Raw genomic sequence first — 27,269 nt, 5'->3', positions numbered from 1 at the left:
GGTTGCTCTGAATGGGTACCTCTGCGATGTTCTGGATTTTAGCTTTGTCTTTCGTAGTTTTGAAAATGTTTCCATTTTCTGAATCACCGTGGCAAATTGGTGGCCATCTTGTAGCGCTTGCTTAAGAGGGATTTCACATTGACTCATCCGGCCATTTTCGATTTTGTTCACATCGATGTCACCAAGCTCACAAATTGCCACTGAAATAGATGACTTTGCGTGAAATTCCCCTTTAGCATGTGCCATGCCCATAAGGACCATAAATTCTGCTATCCTTCTCCGGGCCAATTCTCATTCAGACCAACCACTGAAAACCACGACAGCAGCGGCGGGACCAATCAACGCGAGGTAAAACGGTACATCAAGGACGTTTACGCCTCTTGCTTGGCAGCCAGTGTTCCGAACCGGGTAACGCACGCACACCCCGTCGTGTGAGTCAACATGCCAAGTAGTGGGACGTAAAGCATGTGATTTCAGTCATGCATATTTTCGTGCCTCACTTACCGTGGGGCTCTGGGAAACTGCACAATGGGCTCCGTCACTGTTTGGGTCTGCCCGCAGACCCGACCGCTTTCTGCACACGGTCGGAAAATATTTACCACCCATGGGGGGTGCTGTCGGGCGGTAGATTAATAAATATATGTGAACCACACGCTTTCCAGCATCCTGCTCGTGGCTACGAGTACCAGCAGCGAGGGATTTATTGTCATATCGCCATTTCACGAAGATTGACTTTGGAAGTTTCGTAATTACCTACAACAGTTTGTTATGATTTTGGTTTTGTAAAGCTGGAACATGTTAAAAGCTTTGCCAGAAGTTTTAATACAGTTCTCTCAAAAACATTCGCCTTCTAGACAGCATAAAAAATCACATTTATACTTTCATATTTTAGCCTTTTCATAAGATATAGCTTTTCCTTCCTACACAGTGTCTAAATGTTACCCATCATGAAGCCAGACCGGTAATTAAACGATTATCTCAGGCCCTTCTGGAGATTTGCTCTCGCATATTGTGACCAACAGGAGAACGCACGACCCGTGCCATCCCCCTCGTAAAAGCGTATCACCATGAAAATTATAATAAATGTAATTGGAAACAATAAATTGCGTGCCTGTTTCATTTTGTCCAGCCTACTGTGGTCACACGCCGCTGGAACATAAAACGAAAAACACACACACACACACATACGAGTGACCACGTCCTGCCACCCCGTAATGCCAAAGTCGACCCGCCCCAATATTGGTCGAACACAAACCACTTTAGCTTTGGGAAGCAAATTATGGGAGAAAAGCACCCGGAACGGAACTTTTTTAAAGGACTTCCTAGTGCCATTATTTAACTTTTCAGTTTTGTTCCGAACATTGTTTCAAAAATGGAAAACAATTTTGAAACTTTCTTCGCAAACAACACAGTTCCCACCCCTAACAACCCAACAGCGATTTCGGTTTTCCACCATTCCATTTGCGGTCGTTTATGGCGTCAGTGTAGAGTGTTGCCATGGCGAGAAAATGGATTCTGCATCCACAGCGCAGTGGTTTTCGATCTCCTGGCATTGCAATTAAAAAAAAAGTGGAAGTTTTTATGTATATGACAAAGAAAATCCTATGAGGCAGATGCGAAAATCTGCTCTGAGAGCATTACCGGTGATTTTTTCCCGGTCTATTGAAATGCTTAAAATTTGTTTTTAAAATTTTAAAACTGTTAAAAAGGTTAAAATAGGGGAACTGCTCCATTATTCATCTCAGCCCGTATATTCATCTCATGAAACATGCAACACAATTAAAAACAGGAAAAAACGCATATTTTCTTCTTAAACCAATCTGCTAATCCATGGAATGGATTCTTCTTAGTTCACTTTAGATTCCTCATAAAGTATAATTCTCAAAAACTCACCTAAAAGCACTAAATTCGGGTCGGGCATCTGCACGCGAAAACTCATTTAATTCAATCACCTACCTCAGACAACAAAATCCGCGCATTGTTCTATACGGTTACAACGGGACTCGTTCAGCAGCCAGCCAAAGTTTTTTTTCATCACTAGCGGGCCACTTTTTATTTTAATCACTAAACAAAATCACTCATTACACTAAGAATACTTTAATCTTTGAAATGTTCACCTCAAATTTTCTAAAACAAGCTTGAATTAGCAGAAATACCTGAGATGAATTTCTACAATTCCTAAATCTCAACTGTATGTATTTTCATCTGTTTTCACTGCGTCGAAGAAAGTCAAAAGTTGCCAAATCAGTTTCTGTTAATACGAAAAAATCATACTAAAAATGTTGAATTATTCCGACATAATTGACATTAGACTACAGCACTGTAGTGGTTACCTAGATTACCATTTTTGCACGTAAACAACTACAGCGGATAACCTACTACGACGGGCTGCGCCTACGTTCATTCATGATAATGTGATTCATTCATGATTAACAGTGTGATGAATATGGGGGCATCGTGGGATGAATAATTGAGCAGTGATTCAAGTTTTAAGATGGATATGGAAGCGTTGTGAAAAATGGTTTGTTTTACAAAATTCAGGATAAATCTAGCTAATTGAATGCTGAAATGTAGCTAATTGAAACAATTCTGAACGATTCCATAAGAGCACATAAGCATATTTAGTTTATTTGTTCGATGATTTCGTGAAAAATTGGTGTTTAATCTGTGCGTTCTTCGTGAATATCGGCCCAATGAGATCAATAATGGAACACTTCCCTAGTTGAAAATGTTAAAAATGTTAAAAATGTTAAAAATGTTAAAAATGTTAAAAGTGTTAAAAATATTAAAAATGTTAAAAATGTTAAAAATGTTAAAAATGTTTAAAATGTTAAAAATGTTAAAAATGTTAAAAATGTTAAAAGTGTTAAAAATGTTAAAAATGTTAAAAATGTTAAAAATAATAAAAATGTTAAAAATGTTAAAAATGTTAAAAATGTTAATAATGTTAAAAATGTTAAAAATGTTAAAAATGTTAAAAATGTTAAAAATGGTAAAAATGTTAAAAATGTTAAAAATGTTAAAAATGTTAAAAATGTTAAAAATGTTAAAAATGTTAAAAATGTTAAAAATGTTAAAAATGTTAAAAATGTTAAAAATGTTAAAAATGTTAAAAATGTTAAAAATGTTGAAAATGTTAAAAATGTTAAAAATGTTAAGAATGTTAAAAATGTTAAAAATGTTAAAAATGTTAAAAATGTTTAAAATGTTAAAAATGTTAAAAATGTTAAATATGTTAAAAATGTTAAAAATGTTAAAATGTTAAAAATGTTAAAAATGTTAAAAATGTTAAAAATGTTAAAAATGTTAAAAATGTTAAAAATGTTAAAAATGTTAAAAATGTTAAAAATGTTAAAAATGTTAAAAATGTTAAAAATGTTAAAAATGTTAAAAATGTTAAAAATGTTAAAAATGTTAAAATGTTAAAAAATGTTAAAAATGTTAAAAATGTTAAAAATGTTGAAAATGTTAAAAATGTTAAAAATGTTAAAAATGTTAAAAATGTTAAAAATGTTAAAAATGTTGAAAATGTTAAAAATGTTAAAAATGTTAAAAACGTTAAAAATGTTAAAAATGTTGAAAATGTTAAAAATGTTAAATATGTTAAAAATGTTAGATATGTTAAAAATGTTAAAAATGTTAAAAATTTTGAAAAATTTAAAAATGTTAAAAATGTTAGAAATGTTAAAAATGTTAAGAATGTTAAAATGTTAAAAATGTTAAAAATGTTAAAAATCTTAAAAATGTTAAAAAGGTTAAAAATGTTAAAAATGTTAAAAATGTTAAAAAGGTTGAAAATGTTGAAAATGTTAAAAATGCTAAAAATGTTAAAATTTGTTCAAAATGTTAAATGTGATAAAAATGAAAAAAAAATGTTAAAACTGTTAGAATTGCTGAAATTTTTAAGGTTGCTGAAAATGTTAAAAATGTTAAAATTGTTGAAAATGTTAAAAATGTTGGAATTGTTAAAATTATTAAACAATTTTCCTATTAAACAATTACAAAAGTTGAAATGTCTTAAATGTCAGAAATATCCCAAAAGTCCTCAATGTTTTAAATATCCTAAATGTAATTAATGCCATAAATGTCATAAATGTCATAAAATTCATAAATAGCAAAAATGTCAAATGTCATATATGTCACAAATGTCACAAATGTCATAAATGTCATAAATGTCATAAATGTCATAATTGTCATAAATGTCATAAATGTCATAAATGTCATAATTGTCATATGTGTCATAAATGTCATATATGTCATGTCATAAATGTCACAAATGTCTTAAATGTCATAAATGTCATAAATATCATAAATGTCATAATTGTCATAAATGTCATAAATGTCATAAATGTCATAAATGTCATAAATGTCATAAATGTCATAAATGTCATAAATGTCATAAATGTCATAAATGTCATAAATGTCATAAATGTCATAAATGTCATAAATGTCATAAATGTCATAAATGTCATAAATGTCATAAATGTCATAAATGTCATAAATGTCATAAATGTCATAAATGTCATAAATGTCATAAATGTCATAAATGTCATAAATGTCATAAATGTCATAAATGTCATAAATGTCATAAATGTCATAAATGCCATAAATGTCATAAATGTCATAAATGTCATAAATGCCATAAATGTCATAAATGTCATAAATGTCATAAATGTTATAAATGTCATAATTGTCATAAATGTCATAAATGTCATAAATGTCATAAATGTCATAATTGTCGTATGTGTCATAAATGTCATATATGTCATGTCATAAATGTCACAAATGTCACAAATGTCTTAAATGTCATAAATGTCATAAATGTCAAAAATGTCATAAATGTCATAAATGTCATAAATGTCAAAAATGTCATAAATGTCATAAATGTCATAAATGTCATAAATGTCATAAATGTCATAAATGTCATAAATGTCATAAATGTCATAAATGTCATAATTGTCATAAATGTCATAAATGTCATAAATGTCATAAATGTCATAAATGTCAAAAATGTCATAAATGTCATAAATGTCATAAATGTCATAAATGTCATAAATGTCATAAATGTCATAAATGTCATAATTGTCATAAATGTCATAAATGTCATAAATGTCATAAATGTCATAAATGTCATAAATGTCATAAATGTCATGAATGTCATAAATGTCATATATGTCATAAATGCCATGAATGTCATAAATGTCATAAATGTCATAAATGTCATAAATGTCATAAATGTCATAAATGTCAAAAAAGTCATAAATGTCATAAATGTCATATATGTCACAAATGTCATAGAGGTCGTAAATGTCATAAATGTCATACATGTCATGAGGGTCATACATGTCATAAATGTCATAAATGTCATAAATGTCATAAATGTCAAAAATGTCAAAAATGTCAAGAATGTCATAAATGTCAAATGTCACAAATGTCATAGATGTCATAAATGTCATAAATGTCATACATGTCATGAATATCATACATGTCATAAATGTCATACATGTCATAAATGTCATAAATGTCATAAATGTCATAAATGTCATTAATGTCATAAATGTCATAAATGTCATAAATGTCATAAATGTCATAAATGTCATAAATGTCATAAATGTCACAAATGTCATAAATGTCATAAATGTCATAAATGTCATATATGTCAAAAATATCAAAAATGTCATAAATGTCAACAATGTCAAATATGTCGAAAATGTCATAAATGTCATAAATGTCAAAAATGTCAAAAATGTCATAAATTTCATAAATGTCATAAATGTCATAAATGTCAAAAATATCTTAATGTCGTGAATGTCATAAATGTCAAAAATGTCAGAAATGTCAAAAATGTCAGAAATGTCAAAAATGTCAAAAATGTCGAAAATGTCAAAATTGTCAAAAATTACATAAATGACAAAAATGTCAAAAATGTCCAAAATGACAAATATGTCAAAAAAAATTAAAATTGATAAAAATATTGAAAATACCAAAAACTTTAAAAATCAAAAACGTTAAAATGTTAAAAAATCACGCCCCAGGAAAGGCTATTAATTTCATGCTTCTCTGGAGGTAGCAGCGATTTGGTTGAAAGTGCTTCTTTTAGTGTTTTTTTTCGGTCCCTAAAGGTTGAATCGAATTCATCATATTTTTTGTTTGAAAAAGTTTGAAAATAACCGACGCAATTGTTCGCTTTTATAAGAATTTCGTGCCTCCTGGTTTTGCTTCACGTTACGTTGTGCCTTGAAACTTCTCAAACCGCTTCCCGATTTTGCTTCCCATAATTTTCTTCGCCCTTTTCGATTATAACTTCGGTTTCTGTCAGAAGGAGCCAGTTTTTCGTGATCAATTTTCAGTTATTCCATTGTTTGAAATCTAAAACTTGTACCTTGTACTAACTAATTTAGCAATTCACCAACTCACATATTAATCATGGTTAAATAAACAGCAAAACCCAAATCTACATTCAGACTCTCACAAATGCCTATTGATGAAAGCCAACAGTTAAGGTAAACCCCGATGAAACTTTCCACCTTCCTGGAAAGTTTCTGCAAACATCCAAAAGTTCCGTATCCCAGCTTTCGGCCCCCACCGGAACGTACGGAAGCAGAACAGCTGCAATTTTCCAATCGGCAGAACCTGGAAGCAAGCCTTTTAAGTCCACTTGAGTGACTATCATCACTCTGTGTGTACACAATGAGTATACTGAAGCGCCATCGAAGGGGAGTTTGTATATAAGGAACAGTTTTCAACGTTATTCGCCGTCATGGATATCAATCTGTTTCGGAATCCTCGTCGATTTTCTGACCAAGAGATTTTTTCAATCCCTCTGGATTTTCCCCCAGTTTGGATTCGAAAAGAAACACGAACCGAAACTGACATAAGAAATGGAATGTAGGACAAACAATGCGAAATAAAAAAATTGCTCGATATAATCATAAAATAGATTCGTGGCTAGAATAAGCGACTTCGAAACAACTCCTAGCATCCAGCCCTCGGTAACTAATGGTGTCTTATAAAATTGATAATAAATTGAAACGGCTTAGAAAACTTGAATAGCACGAAAAATCAAACTTAAAACGATTGAAAGCGTTTTTCTTTTCGCCTATCGTTTCCTTGCACAGTAAGATATTCGGTGCTTTTCCTATTCTGTGCGGCACAAAACACGCCAGGCTGTGAAACAAATGGGCGCGTACTTTATTGGGCACTCATTATCGAGATGGTGAGATCTGATTCGTTTTATCCTTATTGCCATCATAAATTTTGTTGCGTGAATAGCGAGTGAGGGGTCGCGGAGCGGCTTGCGAGGAGAAAATTGATTGCCGTAATAATTTGTTAGGGTGCCAATCGTATTCTGTATCACGAGCAGGCATCGCATGTCTTTGATTAATGTGATTTTGTTTTCAATATAAAGACCTTTGTGAAAAATCACCTGTCCAACCTATCGCATATTTAACAATCATGTTCACACTGTTGAAATTCGACCGAACAACAACGACTGTCGTCAGTGGGGAATAAAGGACTCCCGAAACTTCCGTCCCCACTCAACTGTTTCACATTGTTCAGATGCCACGCTCGACCGCAAAACTGCAAAATTACTCTATCCGCCCGGTTAGTATCCCATTAATAAAAGCACCTTGTTTTCCCCCCGCCCTCACATTGCCCTTGTGATAAGAGTTAGTTTTCACCACTGTGTTTGTACACAGAGCGTAGAATGGTGGGAACAAAAATATGCACAGAATCATAAAAATAAATTAAACTTTTCATTTTAACGATCATCCCGATGGTGGTACCATCGAGGAAAAAAACACCCCTACCAATTTGTTTGACTAACCCTTTCCCCATCCTCCAAAGTGGTAGTGCTTAAAATACGATCGAACGCGCACCAATCCGGAACCGATTGCGGTGGGAATTGAATGTTTCCAACCAGTCGGTCGGAAACACATCCAACCTGAATGAATTAAAACAGGTGGGAAATATAAAAATAATTACGCCCTTCCAGTTCAGTTCAGCGGTGTCATTCGAGCAGAGGAAAAAAATGCATTGATTTTTTATGATCATCCGAAATGGCGGTATCTTGAAGTTTTGAGGGTTCAGTTCATCCAGCAAAGCATTTCAGGATGACTACAGCCGGAATTGTACGATCCATTTTCACGATGAACTTTACAATCGAAAATTTATTAGTTTGGTTTCATAAAACTGAGAACATTCTGCGCAGTTTTGAGAAAGTGGGACTACGTCGCACTTTAGTGGGATGGAATGCTGTGAAAAGTGGACCGAAAAAGTGCATAAAGCCTTTGTACCACTGAACACGGACTTCGAACATTTGTATCCTAATCGATGGTAAGAATGTTTTTCAATTTTGTGACATATGAAAATTTTTGTAGTGAACTAGCGAAAAGTTGAGTGAAATTGACCAAGTTGAGCAAAATGTAATCCAATCATGAACTTGCTTTCGGCAACCTGCCATAATTGTCACAAATGCCATGTCATAAATGTCATTAACCCGTAAAGACCCGGGACGGAACTTATTTTTTGAAAATGCTCGTTCTCAGCACTGGAACGGCCGATTTGGGAAAACTTGGAATTTTATTCAAGGGAAATAGTTGCTCTAAGTTTTGGTAAAGGTGCCACCCCTCTGGACCCCTCCCCGTTTTTGTGAGACGCAAATATGTCTGTGTTTTTTTCTAATTTTTCAAACAGATTTAGCAAACACTGGGAATTTTCATACATATCAATTGCTCCATGTATCAAATCATGTCAGGTAGATGAAATATGGTATGTAAGAGTGAATTTTGGAGTTCCTAAATTTTTTCAGTACAAAATCACAAAACTACGTATTTTTTATAAAAATTCAAATAACAAAATCGTTCTTCAAACTTTAAGCTCTACATTTTTGAGGTAAGGTCTTCTTAATCCATACGCGATGAAATATTTAGTTAAGCATGCAAATATTTTGAGAAAAACGAGTTTAAACTCACTGAAGTACGTATTTTCATGGAAACCTGATTTTCTCAGTCTTCCACGGTAGGTTTCTACCTAGTTCTTCAATTTTTAAGCTCTATATTTTTAGAGTAACGTCTTCTGAATCCAAAGATGGTGAAGGATTTATTCTATCATCCTTTACCTTTGTTATGTAACACTTTCAAACTCCCCGCTTAATGGAACTTCTAAAATTACAATCCACTACACAGCTAGAGCGCTAGCTCAACAATGCTCAACTCATGCTATTACTCACTCTAACAAGTAAACCTCGTTCCGGTAGTGTTGAAGTTTTACATCGCTACGGCCGGGCCCTGGCTAGCCCCCAAGGTGATAACGACAACGCTTGCATTGCTTCCTGAAACAACAAACCCCCGGAGGCAACGGGCTGTGGCTATTCGCACACCATTCGCTGCACTGCATGCACACCAACCCCGGGACTGCTGCGAGTCAGGGCATGTGGTCCAGCGGAATCAACCAGAAACCAGTGGCCAGCACTGTGACGTGGAGAGATAGAAAGTTTATGCATGTGGTGGGCAATTAGCCTCAAAAAGTTTGCTAATAATCTCGAACAAGAGCTAGAGCTAGTTAGCATGGGTAACACTACGTGTCATGACCGTAACAACCAACGTAATCTCATGTGCTCATTGAAATCTTCTGGATATTCAGAAAAACTTTAAGGTTAGAACATACCAAAAATCCTCCTGTTTAAACATATCCGACATGCAGTGTACAAAGAATAGTTGTAGAATAATGGTCGGCTGGGTCTTTCTCGTCAACTCAGCTGCAGCTCTTTCCGTTGGATTATCTTTAGCAATGGCCCTAGTGCTGCTGCTGCATTGCACTAAGCCGATTTACTACATACCAAAACACACCAAGCAGAATGTTTCCTCATTTTATGAGTCAGGAACGTTCTCCGGTGGTGGCAGAGCAAGCATCAGCTGTGTGGAAATGATGCAATAAGTAAAGGGGTAATTGAGGCTGCTCAAGATTTCAACTGCTCATCTAAATAAAATATTTTTTATGTACTGTCAGTCTGGTAACCCTATTCAAAACTGTATAACTCCTTAGTCCTGACAAATCCGGCTCTTTTATCTTCTGGGGCTGGCCCAGTTTTTCAGTGGAATCATCAAAACACAAATACTTGCAAAAATTACACGCTGTCCCTACATTACTCTTCCATTTATCATCTTCTGCAGGCAACCCAGTCACAAAGAGCTTGAATAAAACAAAGGACAAGCCAGCGGCGTCGCACAATAAGCGCCACTGTTGCAGACCATCATCATTTATCGTTGGCAACTTCGTCAGCAGGTTTTCTTTTTTATAACAAAAAGGATTCACCATACTTGCATCTACCCCCACCAAAGCCCAGTCCTCCCCCATTGTCAAAGTCTTCCTATCAAAATAATCCCCTCCAATGCTAATCCTGGACACACCGTCGGATGCAAACAACCGGGTGCAATCCTTTCCGTCATCAAACCCAGCGGCTGTCTCGACGGCTGTTGCCCAGAATCGATTCCCGGTAGAAGCCGTTTCAGCTTCGTCAAACCCGGCTGACGTTGGTCAAGTGGCTGTGTTTCGAGCCAGCGAACAGTTGTCCGGTTCCGTCTCCGGTGGAATTATCGCCAGCAGCACCTCTAACCGAGTAGACACCGACACCAGCAGCAGCGGAATGACCACCGTAGCGGCCGTTACTGCAGCCGCTAACAAGGCGGTGGCCGCCCTTATGGAGTACCGCCAGAGACAGGCGGCCCAGCATCAGCAGCAACAGCAGCAGCAGACCAATAACGTAAGTATTAATTCAGATTATTTTTTTTATTATTGTGGAGTGTGCGCTACAAAAATCATGCAAAAGAATTGAAATTCATCAAATTGAAATATTAATTGTCAAACTATATATTATGTTCTAAAAACTCAGAAAAGTGTAGTCTACTTATTACCACATTCAGACATAGATTGGGAGTCGTGTGACAGTAGTTTGAAACGGCGAGATGGTACCCGGTACTGGGATCTTCGTCCCGTAAAGCCTGACAGACCTTTCAGTACATTTCCGCGTTTATTGCCTGCTGAGAATCAAGCAGAATGATCAGATGGTGGGAATTGGTTTAGTACCAGATTCCCTTTCCTAACTTACGCCGGTCGGGGGCGACATAGTTGCTCATAAGACGCTATTGGCGACCTACCCTAGCCATGACCTCATTGCTTCGGCATAGGCGACTACTCCTTCATGGACAAGGATAGCGGCTGGAAGGGGGACCTAAAAAACGAGAATGAACACCAACAAGAAACAAGTGACGGGTGTGGAGGGACTACAAAATCCCGTTGCGCGAGGAAGCATCCAGTGGTCTCCGCAGAAAAAAGTGGACACGGATGCAGCAAAAGCAACCCGGTGGTGAAAACTAGCACGACAGTTTTCACGCCGGATATAACGGTCGATGGTCCCTTGCTAGTCAAGGCCATCGAAAAGAGCAGGGACAAGCGGCTTAGGGCAGCGCTTCCCGAACAGCCCGATGCGATTTGCGAATTCGCGGCAAATAGCAATATCGCCAAAGATCTGAAGCAGGGCCTCCTTCTGCTCCGGACCACCATCGACGAAGTTCAAAAGGAGTACGCTGAACTTGTGGCCCGGGATGAAGCCTCCGAAAAAAAGAAGGATGCATAAATGACGTAGCTTTTTTTAAGGTTTTTCTACCCCCTCCTCCCCCATCGTAGCATTTCGTCACAAAGTCAGATCCCCCTCTAGATAATGACGTAGTTTCATAACACAAATTTACTATCCAAAAGAAAAAATTGTATCATAGATAATCAAGAAAAGACAAGAAAGTAATAAAAATAACCCTAAACAGAAAAAGTTGAAGAGGTTGTTTATAAGATACGACCGCAAGGTTAACGTAGAATTATGATAGCCTGTCTTATGTCAATATTTTTTTTGCAATAGCTTTGGAGATACACTCGATTAGGGTTAATCAATTCAATGGTGTGAAGCAGTATATTTTTCCGTATGCTTTCCGTTATTACATGAGAATGAAGGTCGAAATTCTGCTGTGATGTCAAACTATAACCGTCTTCTTCAAGACGTTACATCCTTGTATATAAAGTGTTGGGAATTTCCTAAAATGGACTCAGCATCGTGTAGCAGAACGAGCCGAACTTTTCTGTTTAAAATCGGATTTGTTTCGTATATATCGCTTGTTATGCACAATATCAACAAATCGTAATAAACATCATACTGCTGTGCATTTGCAGCAGCATCAAACCACAGTTGCAGTTTAGTAATAACCATTCATTATGCTCTTCCAAATACATTCAGTAGCCTTGAAAAAGGCCGATTGCTTCAATTGCAATTTTTCATTTAACTATCGCAGAAATGCTTCATGGTCAGATAGCGTGCGATATCCGCTCTGACATAACAAATTTTTCGAACGTTGTGGAATGGTATAATTGAAAAAAGAGGTGTGACTTAATTATTTCCAGTTATACCATTCTACAACGTTCGAAAAATTTTATTCCGTATGTCGTAATATTGTGATTTCAGAGAAAAATTAGAATTTTGCGTTCTAACTGACAACCAAAAATGACAATCTCAGACAGTATCGATAAAAATGCGACTCATGAACTTGTTTGTCAAAGCGCATGCACTCTTAATTTACTTCAATTGAAATGGAATAGCATTGACTTAAAGCCGCCTTGATTCCTTGCCCTCGACTATGCAGCAGAGCCGCATTGATATGGTTTTCAATCAGAATATTCTACGCATAAACTAGTTTTATTCCATTATTTGATGTTGCTTAAACAGTATGCAATGGTGCTTATTACGGGAGTCACTTCACGGTGAAATCAGAGTGAAGTGAATGAAGTCCTATTACGGGACTCACGTAAGTGAGAAAAACGTCGCAAGGTGACATCTGCCGTGAAATCTGGGTTATTATGAGTGTCATATGAGTGAAGTGGAAACGGAAAAAGCGACGTTTCGCGTGGAACTATTTCACGACCATTTTGATCGGTGAAATGATTCCACGAAAATGCCATAAGTCTTAAAGTTGATTGATTTGTGATCTAATGGTAAATATTGGATTTATTCTTCAGTAACGAAACAAATCAGAATTTTATCCGTGCGTTAAAGCGGTCAAATTTTCATTTTTTGTCCGATGAAAAAAATCACAAGAAGGTTGTATGCAAAGCCACGACCGCAAGGTTGAAGTAGAATACTTTTTACAAGAAAGATAACCCGGCTGCTTGCGTGTCAGTCATTTTTTCTAGTAAATAAACGTTGACCGTTCATTGGCAGTATTTTTTTTTTCTTCATCTATAGTTTATTTGTCACGGCACAAATACAATTCAATGTTTAACGGCGCCAATTATATCTGGTAGCTTACTTTCTAAAGTATCTTAATAACTAAAAGCAAATTTTTTATCCTCGCTGCCGACTACGAGCTGAAACTAAATCTAACTTAAAGCTAGAATACTTTGCATTAAAAGCACAGGTTTGCTGTTTGATGGTTTTCATTGCCATAGGTAAGCAGCATATTAAATTTGTTCCGCTGCTGGGCCAAGATATTACGGACTGGCATATTGGGTTGTTTCCATCGGGCCTTGAGAGTATCGTGCGGGTCTGATTGCTGTTTCCGGATCCGGGGTCTTAACGTGTTCTTGTCGTTTGGTTGAATGTAGGCGGAAGGGGATAGGACTAAACTGGGGCGTGGATGGATTTCAGGAAAACGTATATAAGGGACATGTAGGATAGGTCACGGCTCGCCAAGACATCACGAACAGGAACAGCCGGCTGCCTACCTTCGGCCTGCAGGGAAGCTATTAATCTAGACCTGGCGTCACGGTGTACAGGGCATGACCAAACAACGTGCTCTTTGTCGTGATAACCTTCACCACAGGCACAGATACCACTCTCCCCGAGCCCAACACGACGGAGATGCGCGTCAAATCTATAGTGATTTGACATAAGCCGGGACATCACGCAAATGAAATCCCGACCTACATCCAACCCCTTGAACCACGGGTTCGTCGATACCTTGGGGATTATGGAATGTAACCACCTTCCCAGTTCCCCCTTGGTCCAAGAATTTTGCCAACTGAAGATCGTATTCTGACGTACAAATGCAAAAAATTCATTAAAGGCAATTGGTCTTTCATAAATATCACCGTTTGTTGCGCCCACCTTAGCCAAAGAGTCCGCTTTCTCATTACCCGGTATCGAGCAGTGAGAAGGGACCCACGCTAAGGTAATCTGAGTAGATTTTTTCGGATAAAGCACTCAGATGTTCCCGTATTTTCCCCAGGAAATACGGAGAGTGCTTAACATCTTTCATCGATCGGAGAGCCTCAATGGAACTGAGACTGTCCGTAAAGATGAAATAATGGTCCGTGGGCATTTTTTCGATAATCCCTAGGGTGTACTGAATTGCAGCTAATTCTGCGACGTAAACAGAAGCAGGATTATCGAGCTTATGGGAGACGGTTAAATTGTTATTGAAGATACCGAAGCCAGTGGACCCATCAAGAAGTGATCCGTCAGTGTAGTACATATTGTCGCAGTTGATGTTTCGATATTTATTGGAAAAAATTTTAGGGATCTGCTGCACGCGTAAATGATCCGGGATTCCACGAGTTTCTTCTATCATGGATGTATCGAAAAACACAGTAGAATCAGAAGTATTTGATAAGTCGACACGATTTGGAATATTCGAAGAAGGGTTAATATTTTGGGACATGTGATTGAAATACAATGTCATAAAACGGGTTTAAGAATTAAGTTCGATTAACCTTTCAAAATTTTCAATCACGGGACGGTTCAAGACCTCACATTTGATTAGAATACGAGAAGACAGGCTCCAGAAGCGGGTTTTCAATGGTAGTACTCCAGCAAAGATCTCCAAACTCATCGTATGGGTCGATTGCATGCAACCCAAGGCGATACGCAAACAACGATATTGTATTCGCTCCAGTTTGATCAAATTTGTGTTTGCTGCGGAGCGGAAGCAGAAACACCCGTACTCAATGACAGACAATATCGTTGTTTGGTAAAGCCTTATAAGGTCTCCTGGGTGGGCTCCCCACCATTGTCCGGTTATTGTACGAAGAAAATTCACTCTTTGTTGACATTTTTTCATCAGATACTTCACGTGACAACCCCAGGTGCTTTTAGAGTCGAACCAGACACCAAGATATTTGTGTACCAAAACCTGAGAAATCGTTTTACCCATTAATTGTGTTTGAAGCTGAGCAGGTTCATGCTTCCTAGAAAAAACTACTATCTCAGTCTTCTCCGGAGAGAATTCGATACCTAGCTGTAAAGCCCAAGCAGACAAATTGTCCAAGGTATCTTGCAATGGTCCTTGTAACAGAGACCACGCTGTCGTCTGCAAGTTGTCTTATCGTGCATGAATTTGCCAGACATTCGTCGATGTCATTTACATAAAAATTGTAAAGAAGGGGGCTTAAACATGAGCCCTGGGGAAGACCCATGTAGCTAATTCGAAAAGTTGCCAAATCGCCGTGCGTAAAATGCATGTGCTTTTCGGACAACAAATTGTGCAAAAAATTGTTCAAAATTGGCGAAAATCCTTGTCGGTGAAGTTTACCCGAAAGAATGTCAATAGAAACGGAATCAAAAGCCCCCTAATGTCCAAGAACGCAGACGCCATTTATTCTTTGCGAGCATACGCCATCTGAATATCTGTTGAAAGCAACGCAAGACAATCATTCGTCCCTTTGGCACGGCGGAAGCCAAATTGAGTATCTGATAGTAGACCATTTGATTCGACCCAATGGTCTAAACGACGGAGTATCATTTTTTCCATCAATTCCCGGATACAGGATAGCATTGCAATCGGCCTATAAGAGTTGTGATCAGAAGCTGGCTTCCCTGGTTTTTTGATGGCGATCACCTTCACTTTCCTCCAATCCTGCGGTACAATGTTTTGCTCCAGGAACTAATTGAACAAGTTCAACAAGCGCCTCTTGGCATTGCCGGGTAGATTCTTCAACAAGTTGAATTTGATTCTATCTAACCCAGGCGCGTTATTGTTACAGGACAGGAGGGCAACTGAAAATTCTGCCATCGTAAAAGGTGATTCTATCGCGTCGTGGCCCGGAGACGCATCGCGAACAATGTTTTGCTCAGGAACAGAGTCCGGACATACTTTCCTGGCAAAATCAAATATCCACCGACTTGAAGACTCCTCGCTTTCGTTGACCGTTACGCGATTCCGCATTCTTCGGGCTGTGTTCCAAAGAGTGCTCATCGATGTCTCCCTCGACGTCTCGTTCACGAACGGACGCCAATATCCGCGTTTCTTTGCTTTAGCCAAACTTTTAAGCTTGGTATTAAGCTCCGAATACCGTAAATAGTCGCCAGGTATACCTCCCTTCTGGTAGGCCTTAAACGCGTCGGATCTTTTCGTGTAGACATCGGAGCACTCTTGGTCCCACCACGGAGTGGGAGGCCGTTCTTTGATCGTTACGCCGGGATATTTCTTCGTTTGGGCTTGCAACGCGGCGTCGAGAATCAAGCCCGCGAGAAGGTTGTATTCTTCAAGTGGTGGATGATGTTGAATCGAATCGATCGCTTTTGAAATCATTTCCTCGTATAACTTCCAATCGACATTCCGTGTGAGATCATACGGAGTGTCAATTGGTCGCATGCGAGTCGACCCGTTATTAATTGAAATAAGAATAGGCAAATGGTCGCTACCGTGAGGATCAAGGATTACCTTCCATGTGCAATCCAACCGTAGCGACGTCGAACATAAGGATAGATCCAAAGCGCTTGGGCGCGCTGGAGGTTTCGGGATACGTGTCATTTCACCGTTGTTTAGAATAGTCATGTCGAAGTCATCGCAAAGGTTATAGATTAAAGAGGAGCGGTTATCATTGTATGGGAAACCCCAAGCCACGCCATGAGAGTTGAAGTCTCCCAAAATCAAACGTGGCGAGGGAAGAAGTTCTATTAAATCAAAGAGCAGCCGTTGCCCAACCTGTGCTCTGAGAGGAATATATATTGAGGCAATACAAAGCTCTTTACCTTGTATTGTCATTTGACATGCGACAACTTCGATGCCTGGAATCGAGGGGAGGTTAATACGATAGAAAGAATAGCACTTTTTAATCCCTAAAAGTACTCATCCATATGGGGTGTCTCGATCAAGGCGAATAATATTAAAATCATGGAAGTTGAGATCAATATTTGAAGTAAGCCAAGTTTCACAAAGGGAAAATGCATCGCATTTGTTTTTATTTATCAAAACTTTAAACGAATCAATTTTTGGTAAAATACTTCTACAATTCCACTGTAAGACAGAGATAGAATCCTTCATATAGGCTGTTGAATTAGGCATCGAAGGATACAATCGCTGCAAGGAGGGGCCATTGGGCAGTCAACTGCTTCAAGAATGATCTAACTGTTGAAAGGAATGCTGTAAGAAAAATTTTAATTGGATCGGGTATATTGAAATTTTCAAAAATCCAGTCCACAATGTCAGAAAACTTCACTAATCCAGAGTTTGTTTCATCAACTGGATGTGCAAAAGGAACAACTGGGGTTTTAGATGTTCCTGGCAGTGCTGGTAACTCCTTCTGGGACTTTAAATTTGCAAACCCAGGAGGAGTTTGCTTCGGTTTTTCCGCAGCACTGTTTGGTTTGTTCGTACTTTTCATTACACTTTGGGAAATCTTAGGACCTTTTCTGGGAAGTTTAGGAGAAGAAACATTTTTCCTCTTCCTAGACTCCCCAGGATTGGCATAAGATGTTCCCGCTGATGAATCGTCAGAATCGGTTTCATCGGAGGGCAACAGATCAAAGGGGTTCGATATTATGGTAGAAGTGGTCACGGTCTTCTTCAGCATCTCAGCGTAAGAACGCTTTGAACGCTCCTTAAGTGACCGCTTGATTTTATCTCTGCGCTGAATGTACACCGGGCATGTGGAGAGCTCATGCTGGTTTTCCCCACAGTGAATACATTTTTCAGCATTAACACTGCAAGAATCTTCCGCATGAGTCTCCCCACACTTGCTACATCGTGCCTTATTGCAGCAGTAGGCGGCTGTGTGGCCTAACTGCTTGCAATTGGTGCAATTCATAACACGGGGTACATACAATCGCACAGGCAGACGAACCCGGTCGATCGAGACGTGGCTAGGGAGTGCAGATCCGGCAAACGTAACGCGAAACGAGTCTGACGGAGTGTAAACTTTTTTACCGCCGACGAGAGACATGGACCGCAATTGCTTACAATCCAAAATCTTCGCCTGTGTTTCGGTATTTTTGAAGCAACCGGTTGCGCTTTTTAGGATACACTCGACAGACAGACTCGAATCGGTTATGACACCGTCGATCTCCACGTCTCGTGCGGGTATGTAAACGCGATACTCGCGTGTGAAGAGCTCAGAGCAAGCGATAGCATTGGCCTGTGCCAGATCACTGACAACGACACGGAGCTTGTTAGGTCGGACCTTGGAAATTTCGGTCACGGCCTTGTACCCCTTCGTCAGGTCCTAAGAAATTTGCAGTATGTTTAATCGCTTTGAATTCACTCCTGCCTTTGGACGAAAATAAACAGTATAGCTGCCCTGTTGAGATCCGTCCGGGTAAAGCCTGGGGCGAGGGGGGACTGGAGAATGAACAGGGGAGGGGGTAACAGAAGGGTCAGGGTCAGGGGGGTTCGGGGATGGTGGCACGGGAGGCGAGGGATCTATATCCATCGCGCTAAATGTAGCGCACTAGCGAACTAGCGCCGACAAGAACACGTACCTCTTTACTTCTTCCTTCCAGCAGTGGTTGTCCGATCGTTCGAAGCTGCACCCAAAGCAGCCAGCAGCACCAGTACAGCAGCACCAGTACAGCACCACCAGTACAGCAGCACCAATACAGCCACCAGCAGTGAGCCGGGTGTGAGATCACTCAGCACAGCGACACGGACTCGACTGTCAACTGATGGCCTTGAATTAGAAAGATCTATTCACTGTGCACAGATCAAAACTGCAGCTGGTATTTTGCACCAATACAGCCAAAGTTGCGAGCCGGGTACAGAACGTAGCGACACAACTCACAATCTAGTTGGCCTTTAGCGCGAATGATACACTCTTTTGTTTGGCTATTCGTACACACGGACCGGATTGTAATAGAACGACCACTTTGCACGTCCGTTTCTGTCGAGTGTTCGACGCGGAATGAATTGGCAGTATTGTAATTTCTTTTTATCTGATATTTTGAATGAAGTTCATTGAATATGTTTAAATTTTGTGCAAATGAGAAGTTGAAGTGCTGCCGAATTGTAATATGCATATTTAATACGACATCATCAAACGGGAACGGAACAAAGGCTACGGTTATGCAGAACGCGAATGCCGGCGCGATGCGATTCGCCTTACCGTGGTGAAATGTACAGCTCTTTTTAAGGCGAAGTAGAGCTATACATTTCAACAGATTTCGTCTTGCCGAATCGCATCGCGCCGTTATTTGCGTTCTGCATGACCGTAGCCAAACACTAAGCGACGCAAACACGTAATAATAGTCAGAGTATGCATGTAGGTGAAGATAATTAACTTTGTATTATAGCGCAAAACGAGAACATATTAACTCTTTAAATAATCATTTGTGTTCTTCAAATTTCAGTTGTTCAATTTAATATCCGATGAAATGTTTGTTTATTATCTGATGAAGCTCTTATATAGGCCAAATGATGCATTCCCAATTAACTAGGTCCATAACTCTGCCGACCGTGCTTGGAAAAGCGCGGTATAACGACCAATCAGAGGTCGAATTTTGTGTTTTGACAAGGCTTAAGAGTTTTCAATAGTACAATAGTTCGAATGATAAAATTGCAATTTCATGCATTTGGTAGGAATCTTAGAAGATTTTCTAATCGATTGCTGCAAAAACGAAGGAAATCCATCGAAAACTAACCGATTTATTAGCATTTGAATTTTTTCTCACTTTTTTCAGTTTTAGATTTTCATTCAACATCCCTATGTAGCCGAACTTCCTGAGAAAAGTATTCTAATTCAAAATTAAATCTTCATTAATTCACTTGTTGTCCTTATAAGGACAATTGTTCAATTTATCATAGGATGTAGTGTTTACCTTACATCTCTGTGTTACCTTGATAGTGAGGACTAAGGCGCACTGTCAACACAATGAGAAAGGTGTTTTCACGTTGAAAACTAGACACGGCTTTACTGGAGGAAGTGTTGGCAACTGCATCTACCGCTAATACCACCGCTATCATACGAAAGCGCGTCGTTTCATGTGGGGAATATAAACAACGAAAAATGACGCGCGCCTAAGCATAACCCGAACTGTTTCGCCGTGCTGCTCCCATTTACCTTTCCATCGGCCTCAGGGAAGTACCGGCTGCATCTGCATCTACCGCTGAGGCTGTCACTATGCTGCTATTGGTACCAAAAGCTATTAACTCTTCAAATAAGTGTTTTATTTGTTCTCAAAAGAACAATTGTTATATTCAAAATCGGATTTACGCAATCGCATCTCTGTAATATTACCGACAATAATATTCTTCTGAACAAAATGATACAACTTTCCCATTAGGCCTCTGCCATAATAGACGCGAAATGCGACGCGAACCGTTTCACTCGGCTGTAGGTTAATGTACAGCCATCAGTAGAGCTGTACATTAACCTGCGGCCGAGCGAATCGGTTCGCGCCGCTTTTCGCGTCTACTATGGCAGAGGCCTTAGAGAAAGTTGCTGGCTGATGTATTCACTTCATGCAAGCGTGCTGCTGATGCTTCCCGCTACCACACTGAAACAGCATTTTAGTGAAGGGAGTGTCGTTGCATCAGCTGACCCTGCTACTATCGATGCTGATATACCCGCTGCAACAGCTACGCTATGCATAGCCATGCCACAGTTGTGGCCGCTATACGCTGGCCCAACTGCTGAGCAACTGCAACGCTATCCGTAGCCATGCCACAGTTGTAGCCGCCATTGGTATCCGCTGTACCTGCATCTGCTGGCCCTGCTGCTATCGATGGTGAGATCCGCTGAAACTGCTACGCTTATCCGCAGCTATGCCACAGTTGTGGCCGCTATCCGCTATCAATGGTACCCACTGCACTGCTCCCGCTGCTGCTAAGGGAGGACTGCTGTCATCGCTGTTCAGAACTATTATGAGCGGCTTCGACTAAAACAGGCTCTTATATAAGGATGAAAATAGGCATGAATTATTTTTCGTACGTGGTGGAATGATATAACTTGAAAAATATGTGTGACTTCATTCTGGCTCAGAGCGATCATTTGATAAGCTCCACCTCTTTTTTCAGTTTCTAAAGTTTTTCCTCAGTTTCGTAGCACGGATGCACAAAAATGATTTCTTGTGAACATTCTGTCGAGCCGGACCGATAGCACTCTCGTTGAAGCAACAAAATAACATGCTTTGTGTCGTGTTGTGCAGCTTGGTTGAAGAAAATGTTCCTGTCCCCGTGTCGCATGTAAGCAGATTATTGCGTTCAGTAGACAGTAGATAGTGTATCCAGCGAATGAACACCGATGGTGCTCTCACACACGCAACGGTTTTAACCCGTATCTTATTGCGGTTTGTAACATCAAGCGATTTCGTTTGCTCGCTGTTGCGTGTTGCATCATGTGACAACTTGGCAGCTGGGAGACGACAAAATTCTGTTTATGCTGATTGATAGAATCGACTTCATATTAGCTCTGCATAGTCGAACTAACTGCTTTTGTGAATGCGTTCTAACAGGGCAGTTTATTATTCAATGTCGGTTATGCTGATCGCAGCCTTTGTGCTGCCCCTACAGTGGGGGGTTTACTAAATAAAGTGAAAATTAGACAACTACAACAGAATTTGATTGCATCCCGCACAGAATGTCTGCTTGTGTTGATGCCAGAAAATTATTAACCTTCAATTATTTTTTTATTTGCCTTGAAAAAAGCATGTTGCGGTTCAAAATCGGTTGCTAATTACAACCTTTGAGCTGCCCTAACAGTGGGGGAATTAAGATACACGGACAACATGCACTGTGGAAGCTATTTCACATTCAGTAAATTAGACGGGTGCGACAAATTTAAATTGCTAGGATGCAACACAGAATGCTTGCTTGCGTTGACAAAAATTATTAACTTTCAATGACTTGTTTATTTGCCTTGAAAAAGGCATTTTGATTTCCGAAATTGGATTCATGCTGCCCCAACACGGGGGGAATAATGGCTGTCTGGCGACACACGCTGAGAAAAACCGCGCTGCTCCTGAGACGTGATGACCATTCACAGGGCTAGTGCTACTGCTAAGGAAGGACGACTGCTGTTGTCGCTATCTAGAACTATTATGAGCGGCTCCGGCTGAAACAGGCTCTTATATAGGCCAAATAGCATGTTTTCAATTGCAAGGTATATGATCCTGTCGACCGTGCTTGGGAAGCAAGCATATAACGACCAATCAGAGGTCGAATTTTTCGTTTTGACAAGGCTTGACTATTTTTAATAGTACAATAGTGTGAATAATAAAATTACAATTATCTTATTTTGGGAAGAATCTTAGAATATTTTCCAATCTATTGCTGCAAGATTCCTTCGTTCTTCGTTGGCATCCATCGAATACTAACCGATTTATTAGCATTTGAAATTGGACATATTTTTAACTTTTTTCGGTTTTAGATTTTCATTTCACATCCCTATGTAGCCGAACTTCCTGAGAGAAGTATTCTACTTCAAAAATGCAAACTAGTTCAGGAAATTTGCGATACCGAAAAAAACAATTTTTCTATGTCGAATGTCTTAGAAATGAAGAACACGTCAAGAACTAATGTTATCTGAAAAAAAAGGTAAAAACGACTTTCTGGGACTTAGAGATTTTTGATTTCTCTTCACTGTCAATCTCACTCCATATTCTAAATTTCAGCACAGTCGGACTTCGGGAAGTCGTGCGGGTAAAGTTATACTTTTTTACCAATGAAAAAATGTTCGATAACAAAAAAAAAATTGTGATGCCAAATTCCTTCGAGATGCAATAAACGTTAAAATCTAGTGTTTTTTTTTTTTTGTAAGATTTGGACCACTGCGACCATTATTTTGATCCTTTGTGGTAAAAAATATATTAATATATTTTTCAGCTGGGAAACTCTCTCAGCTTTAATTTATTTTTACCATTTAGGACATTTTTCGAAAAACCGAAGCTTCTGAGCCCTTCCGCTAAATGAAATTCGAAGGCCTAGTTTCCCCATAACTTCTGTTGGTTCCAGCTTGAGAATTCCTATGCTTCAGAAAGTCTTTTTTTTTTAATTTGTTTCCTGAGATAACATAAATGTTTTCCAGTACCGCAAAAGTGTACAGCGCATCGTTTCTATGTCTGACTCCTGCATCTTCAAAATTGAGCTTCATAGACATAGTTGTCCCAACGTCTTTTATTTTATATATCATGGCATTGTTGTGATTTTTTTTTTCTTCATCTATAGTTTATTTGACACGGCACAAATACAATTCAATGTTTAACGGCGCCAATTATATCTGGTAGCTTACTTTCTAAAGTATCTTAATAACTAAAAGCAAATTTTTTATCCTCGCTGCCGACTACGAGCTGAAACTAAATCTATCTTAAAGCTAGAATATTTTGCATTAAAAGCACAGGTTTGCTGTTTGATGGTTTTCATTGCCAAAGGTAAGCAGCATATTAAATTTGTTCCGCTGCTGGGCCAAGATATTACGGACTGGCATATTGGGTTGTTTCCATCGGGCCTTGAGAGTATCGTGCGGGTCTGATTTCTGTTTCCGGATCCGGGGTCTTAACGTGTTCTTGTCGTTTGGTTGGATGTAGGCGGAAGGGGATAGGACTAAACTGGGGCGTGGATGGATTTCAGGAAAACGTATATAAGGGACATGTAGGATAGGTCACGGCTCGCCAAGACATCACGAACAGGAACAGCCGGCTGCCTACCTTCGGCCTGCAGGGGAGCTATTAATCTAGACCTGGCGTCACGGTGTACAGGGCATGACCAAACAACGTGCTCTATGTCGTGATAACCTTCACCACATGCACAGATACCACTCTCCCCGAGCCCAACACGACGGAGAGGCATTGTTGTGATGAATACATCAAATCTTCAACACCCGTACCCGATGTTGTCGTATCATATTCACTAACCGGTCTGAAAATAGGCGAAATAGTGCCATCGCTGATGGCAATAAATCGTACATGCCTTTGATGATAATTATGATATTCTTTGCTTGATCAAGACAAACAAAAACCTAAGAAACAAATAAAAGGACTCTAATTAACTAATGAGGTGTAGAGAATAAAACTTATTCGGATATTTTTGTATTTCAATTACGAACATTTCACTATCCCCAGTTGAACGTGTATCGAGTGCTATTCCTTACAGCACTTTTTTACCAGTGTTTGAGATGTCATTCAGTTGCCGGTGTTGCTTCTTCTTTTTCATGAAAATACCCTGCATTCTAATTTTTTTGTGAAAGGACAATACTAATGTACTGGCTCAAAGCGATCTTTTGATAAGCCCCGCCTTTATTTTCAGTTCCTACAGATTATCTCAGTTTCGTAACACGGATGTACAAAAATGATATCTTATGGAAATTCTGTCGAGCCGGACCGATAGAGCTCTCATTAAGGCAATGAAATAACAATATGTATTGTGTCGTATAAGCCGCGCAGCTTGGAAGAATAAATTGTTTCCGTCTCCGTGTCGAATGGAAGCAGATTGTTGCGTATTTGATATTGCCTATAGACCATTTTACGAGACGTTTCTGCACTCAATTCATGAATGAAATTTTGACAGAAAGCTCGGAACCGCTGACATAACGCACGTAAAAGCAGCAGCAATATCAGCAGGATCCGCATCACCAGCAGGATCAGCAGGGTACCAATGGAATGTTTAGGAGAAATTAGATTTTCGAATTTCGTTCAGTAGTAATGTTTGCATAAAAAAACTTTTTTCGGATGGTTATATAGAAAAAACCAAGACTGATAATTGATTTTAATAAATTTCCCATGGAAGGTAATTATATAAGCTCACTTGCAAAATCGTTTCCACGCCCTTGCGAGTGGCCTTCCGGGAGTTTACCAGAACATTCGCCATGGTGGACGAAAATGCGAAAATGAAATGCGCAACGAACTGCGTGTAGGCATGTTTTTAAGTTCTTTCTTTGTTTTATTTATCCATTCCTCCTCAATTTTCGCGACAAAATTGTTGGAGTAGGTCTTACGCTTCAGGTTTGCCCAGAAGCTCTGGATAGGACGCAGCTGAGGAACGTTGGGTGGGTTGGCCGACCTGGGTACCATATCGTTTTTCAGCCGCTTCATCTCCTCATACGAGTGCTTCGGGTAGTGGGCCGACACCAGCTTTCTCGATGAACGACGCAACTTCCGGCAGGCACTTCGTACTATAAGTTTCCCCGTTCACGGCCAATACGAAGCTTCTCGCTAATTGTCAACCACAGCAGCACCTTCTTTGGGACCTTGGTGTGTAAAATGAATTTCACCTCAGAGCTCACTTCCTTCGTGAAGGAAGTAAAAAAACGAAATGCCCTGCCAGTCGTTGCCATCCAGATGTGATAGGTCTCGGCGTCGACCACCACCATCACGTCGCGATTCGCCGGAAAAATCGACTCAACCATCCTTTTCACCCGCTGCCATTGCGTCATTACCTGTAGCTGCGAGACCAATGGACGAGACTGCCGCTTTCTGACATGTATGTCCATTAGACTGGGACACGCACAGTGGTCTGGAACTGCATATAGTCGGAAAAAAGTCAATTTTTCAACTTAATGCATCGAGCAAGCCCTCTTCGGGAATCATTTCTGCAAAGGCAGGGTTTAAGCTAGTGAAAAATCATCAGAATGTTCGGATTATTAATGAGTTCATACATTTAACATAGTTGAGAAAGTGGGCTTCTTGTTCACTCACGGCTTCTCTATTTTCACGTTGTTTGCCGTTGTTTACAGAATGCAGAAGTAGTAATGAATGTTATAATAGTGTCGAAATGATTATATAGCCTTACTCTAGCATTCTAACAACTTCAGTTTTCGTTTTCAAAGCCGTTTCATGGAAACAAGCCCTCCACAAAATAGGTATAATGAAATACTTGGCATTCCAACTTTATGTAAAGTTTTACCCTTAGTAGTTATTAATTTCGCCCTGATTCCAGTCCTTTCCGACCACTGTGACACGGTTATATGGGAAAAGGCGATGGTGTTATTTTTTCGCTCCCATGCACTTTTCGTGTTCCTTATGGGTCCTACAACAACTGTGTAATTTTCCAGATCGATAAGTGAAACGCCTGATTTGTGCCCGATTTTTAAAGTTTCCATACGATTTTATATGGGAAAATCCACTTTTTCAATACTTATTCTCTAGAGATGTTAAGTTGGCTCCTAAAAATATATTAATACATGATATTTATAGGAAATTTTTTTAGGAAAACTCTTCTGAAGACCGCAAGTAGCGCAAGTAGTTGCTTGTGAAAAAACATATCCACCCCAGACTGATTGAATATCTGACGAGCGGCTCACCATTGAATTTTACTAGCAATACTGCTGCTGTTGCAATTTCAACCATGTGATGAGAATTGATATCGCTTAAATCTTGGAGGCTTCCTATGAGCAAAAATCACACTTTGAAAATTAATTCCACGCGAAATTATTTCTCATACTTAAGCAAGTTGCAATAGCAACATGCTGCAACAGTGTTGCTGGAAAATTTCAATGGTGAGCCGTCCGCCAGACATTCTATCAGTTTGGGGTGAACAACTGTTTCTACAAGCATCGTAGCGCCTCTTCAGAAGAGTTTTTCCCAGGAAAATTTCCTACAAATATCATGTATTGATATTTTTTTAAGAGCCAACTTGACATCTCTGAAGAATAAGTATTGAAAAGTGGATTTTCCCATATAAAATCGAATGGAAACTTTTAAAATCGAGCGCAAATCGGGTGTTTCACCGATCGATCTGAAAAGTTATACAGTTGTTATGGGACCCGTAAGGAACACGAAAAGTGCATGGGAGCTAACATTTTTTTTTTGTCCCACCCTAATGTCCATGTTCGCCAGGTACCTTTCCAACGTTTGACCGATTGCACCGACCTCCCGATCAATCGTATGAGCGATGTAGCCACTTTTACCTCGGTCTCCCTCTTCAGTATACTTTGGAGCTTCTTGTCGTTCAGGGTCGTCGGCCGTCCGAAACCCGTCTTTCTTTCGATGCTCTGATAGTAGTCCAACACTGCCAAGATACCGGAACAAGGGTAACCGCCGTCCCATTTCCGTACGATGTCCGTTTTTTCGCCATTACGGTTAA

At 39.3% G+C, this 27,269-nt stretch overlaps 1 protein-coding gene across 11 annotated transcripts in view; it reads left to right on the top strand.

The window, feature by feature from the left end:
* Positions 1-27,269, top strand: part of LOC129723681 (RNA binding protein fox-1 homolog 2-like) — a 523,296-nt gene that overhangs the window by 88,103 nt on the left and 407,924 nt on the right. For all 11 annotated transcript variants that reach the window (XM_055678035.1, XM_055678034.1, XM_055678042.1 and 8 more), the window contains exon 3: positions 10,176-10,765. In XM_055678035.1, the coding sequence (XP_055534010.1) occupies positions 10,394-10,765 (372 nt within the window). In that variant the 5' untranslated portion in view covers positions 10,176-10,393. The remainder of the gene's footprint in view (positions 1-10,175; positions 10,766-27,269) is intronic.

Source organism: Wyeomyia smithii, chromosome 2 (assembly GCF_029784165.1).
Source record: "Wyeomyia smithii strain HCP4-BCI-WySm-NY-G18 chromosome 2, ASM2978416v1, whole genome shotgun sequence".
Lineage (NCBI taxonomy): Eukaryota > Metazoa > Arthropoda > Insecta > Diptera > Culicidae > Wyeomyia > Wyeomyia smithii.
The sequence above is the reverse complement of the archived record's forward strand: the minus strand, read 5'-3'. Positions and strand labels throughout refer to the sequence as shown.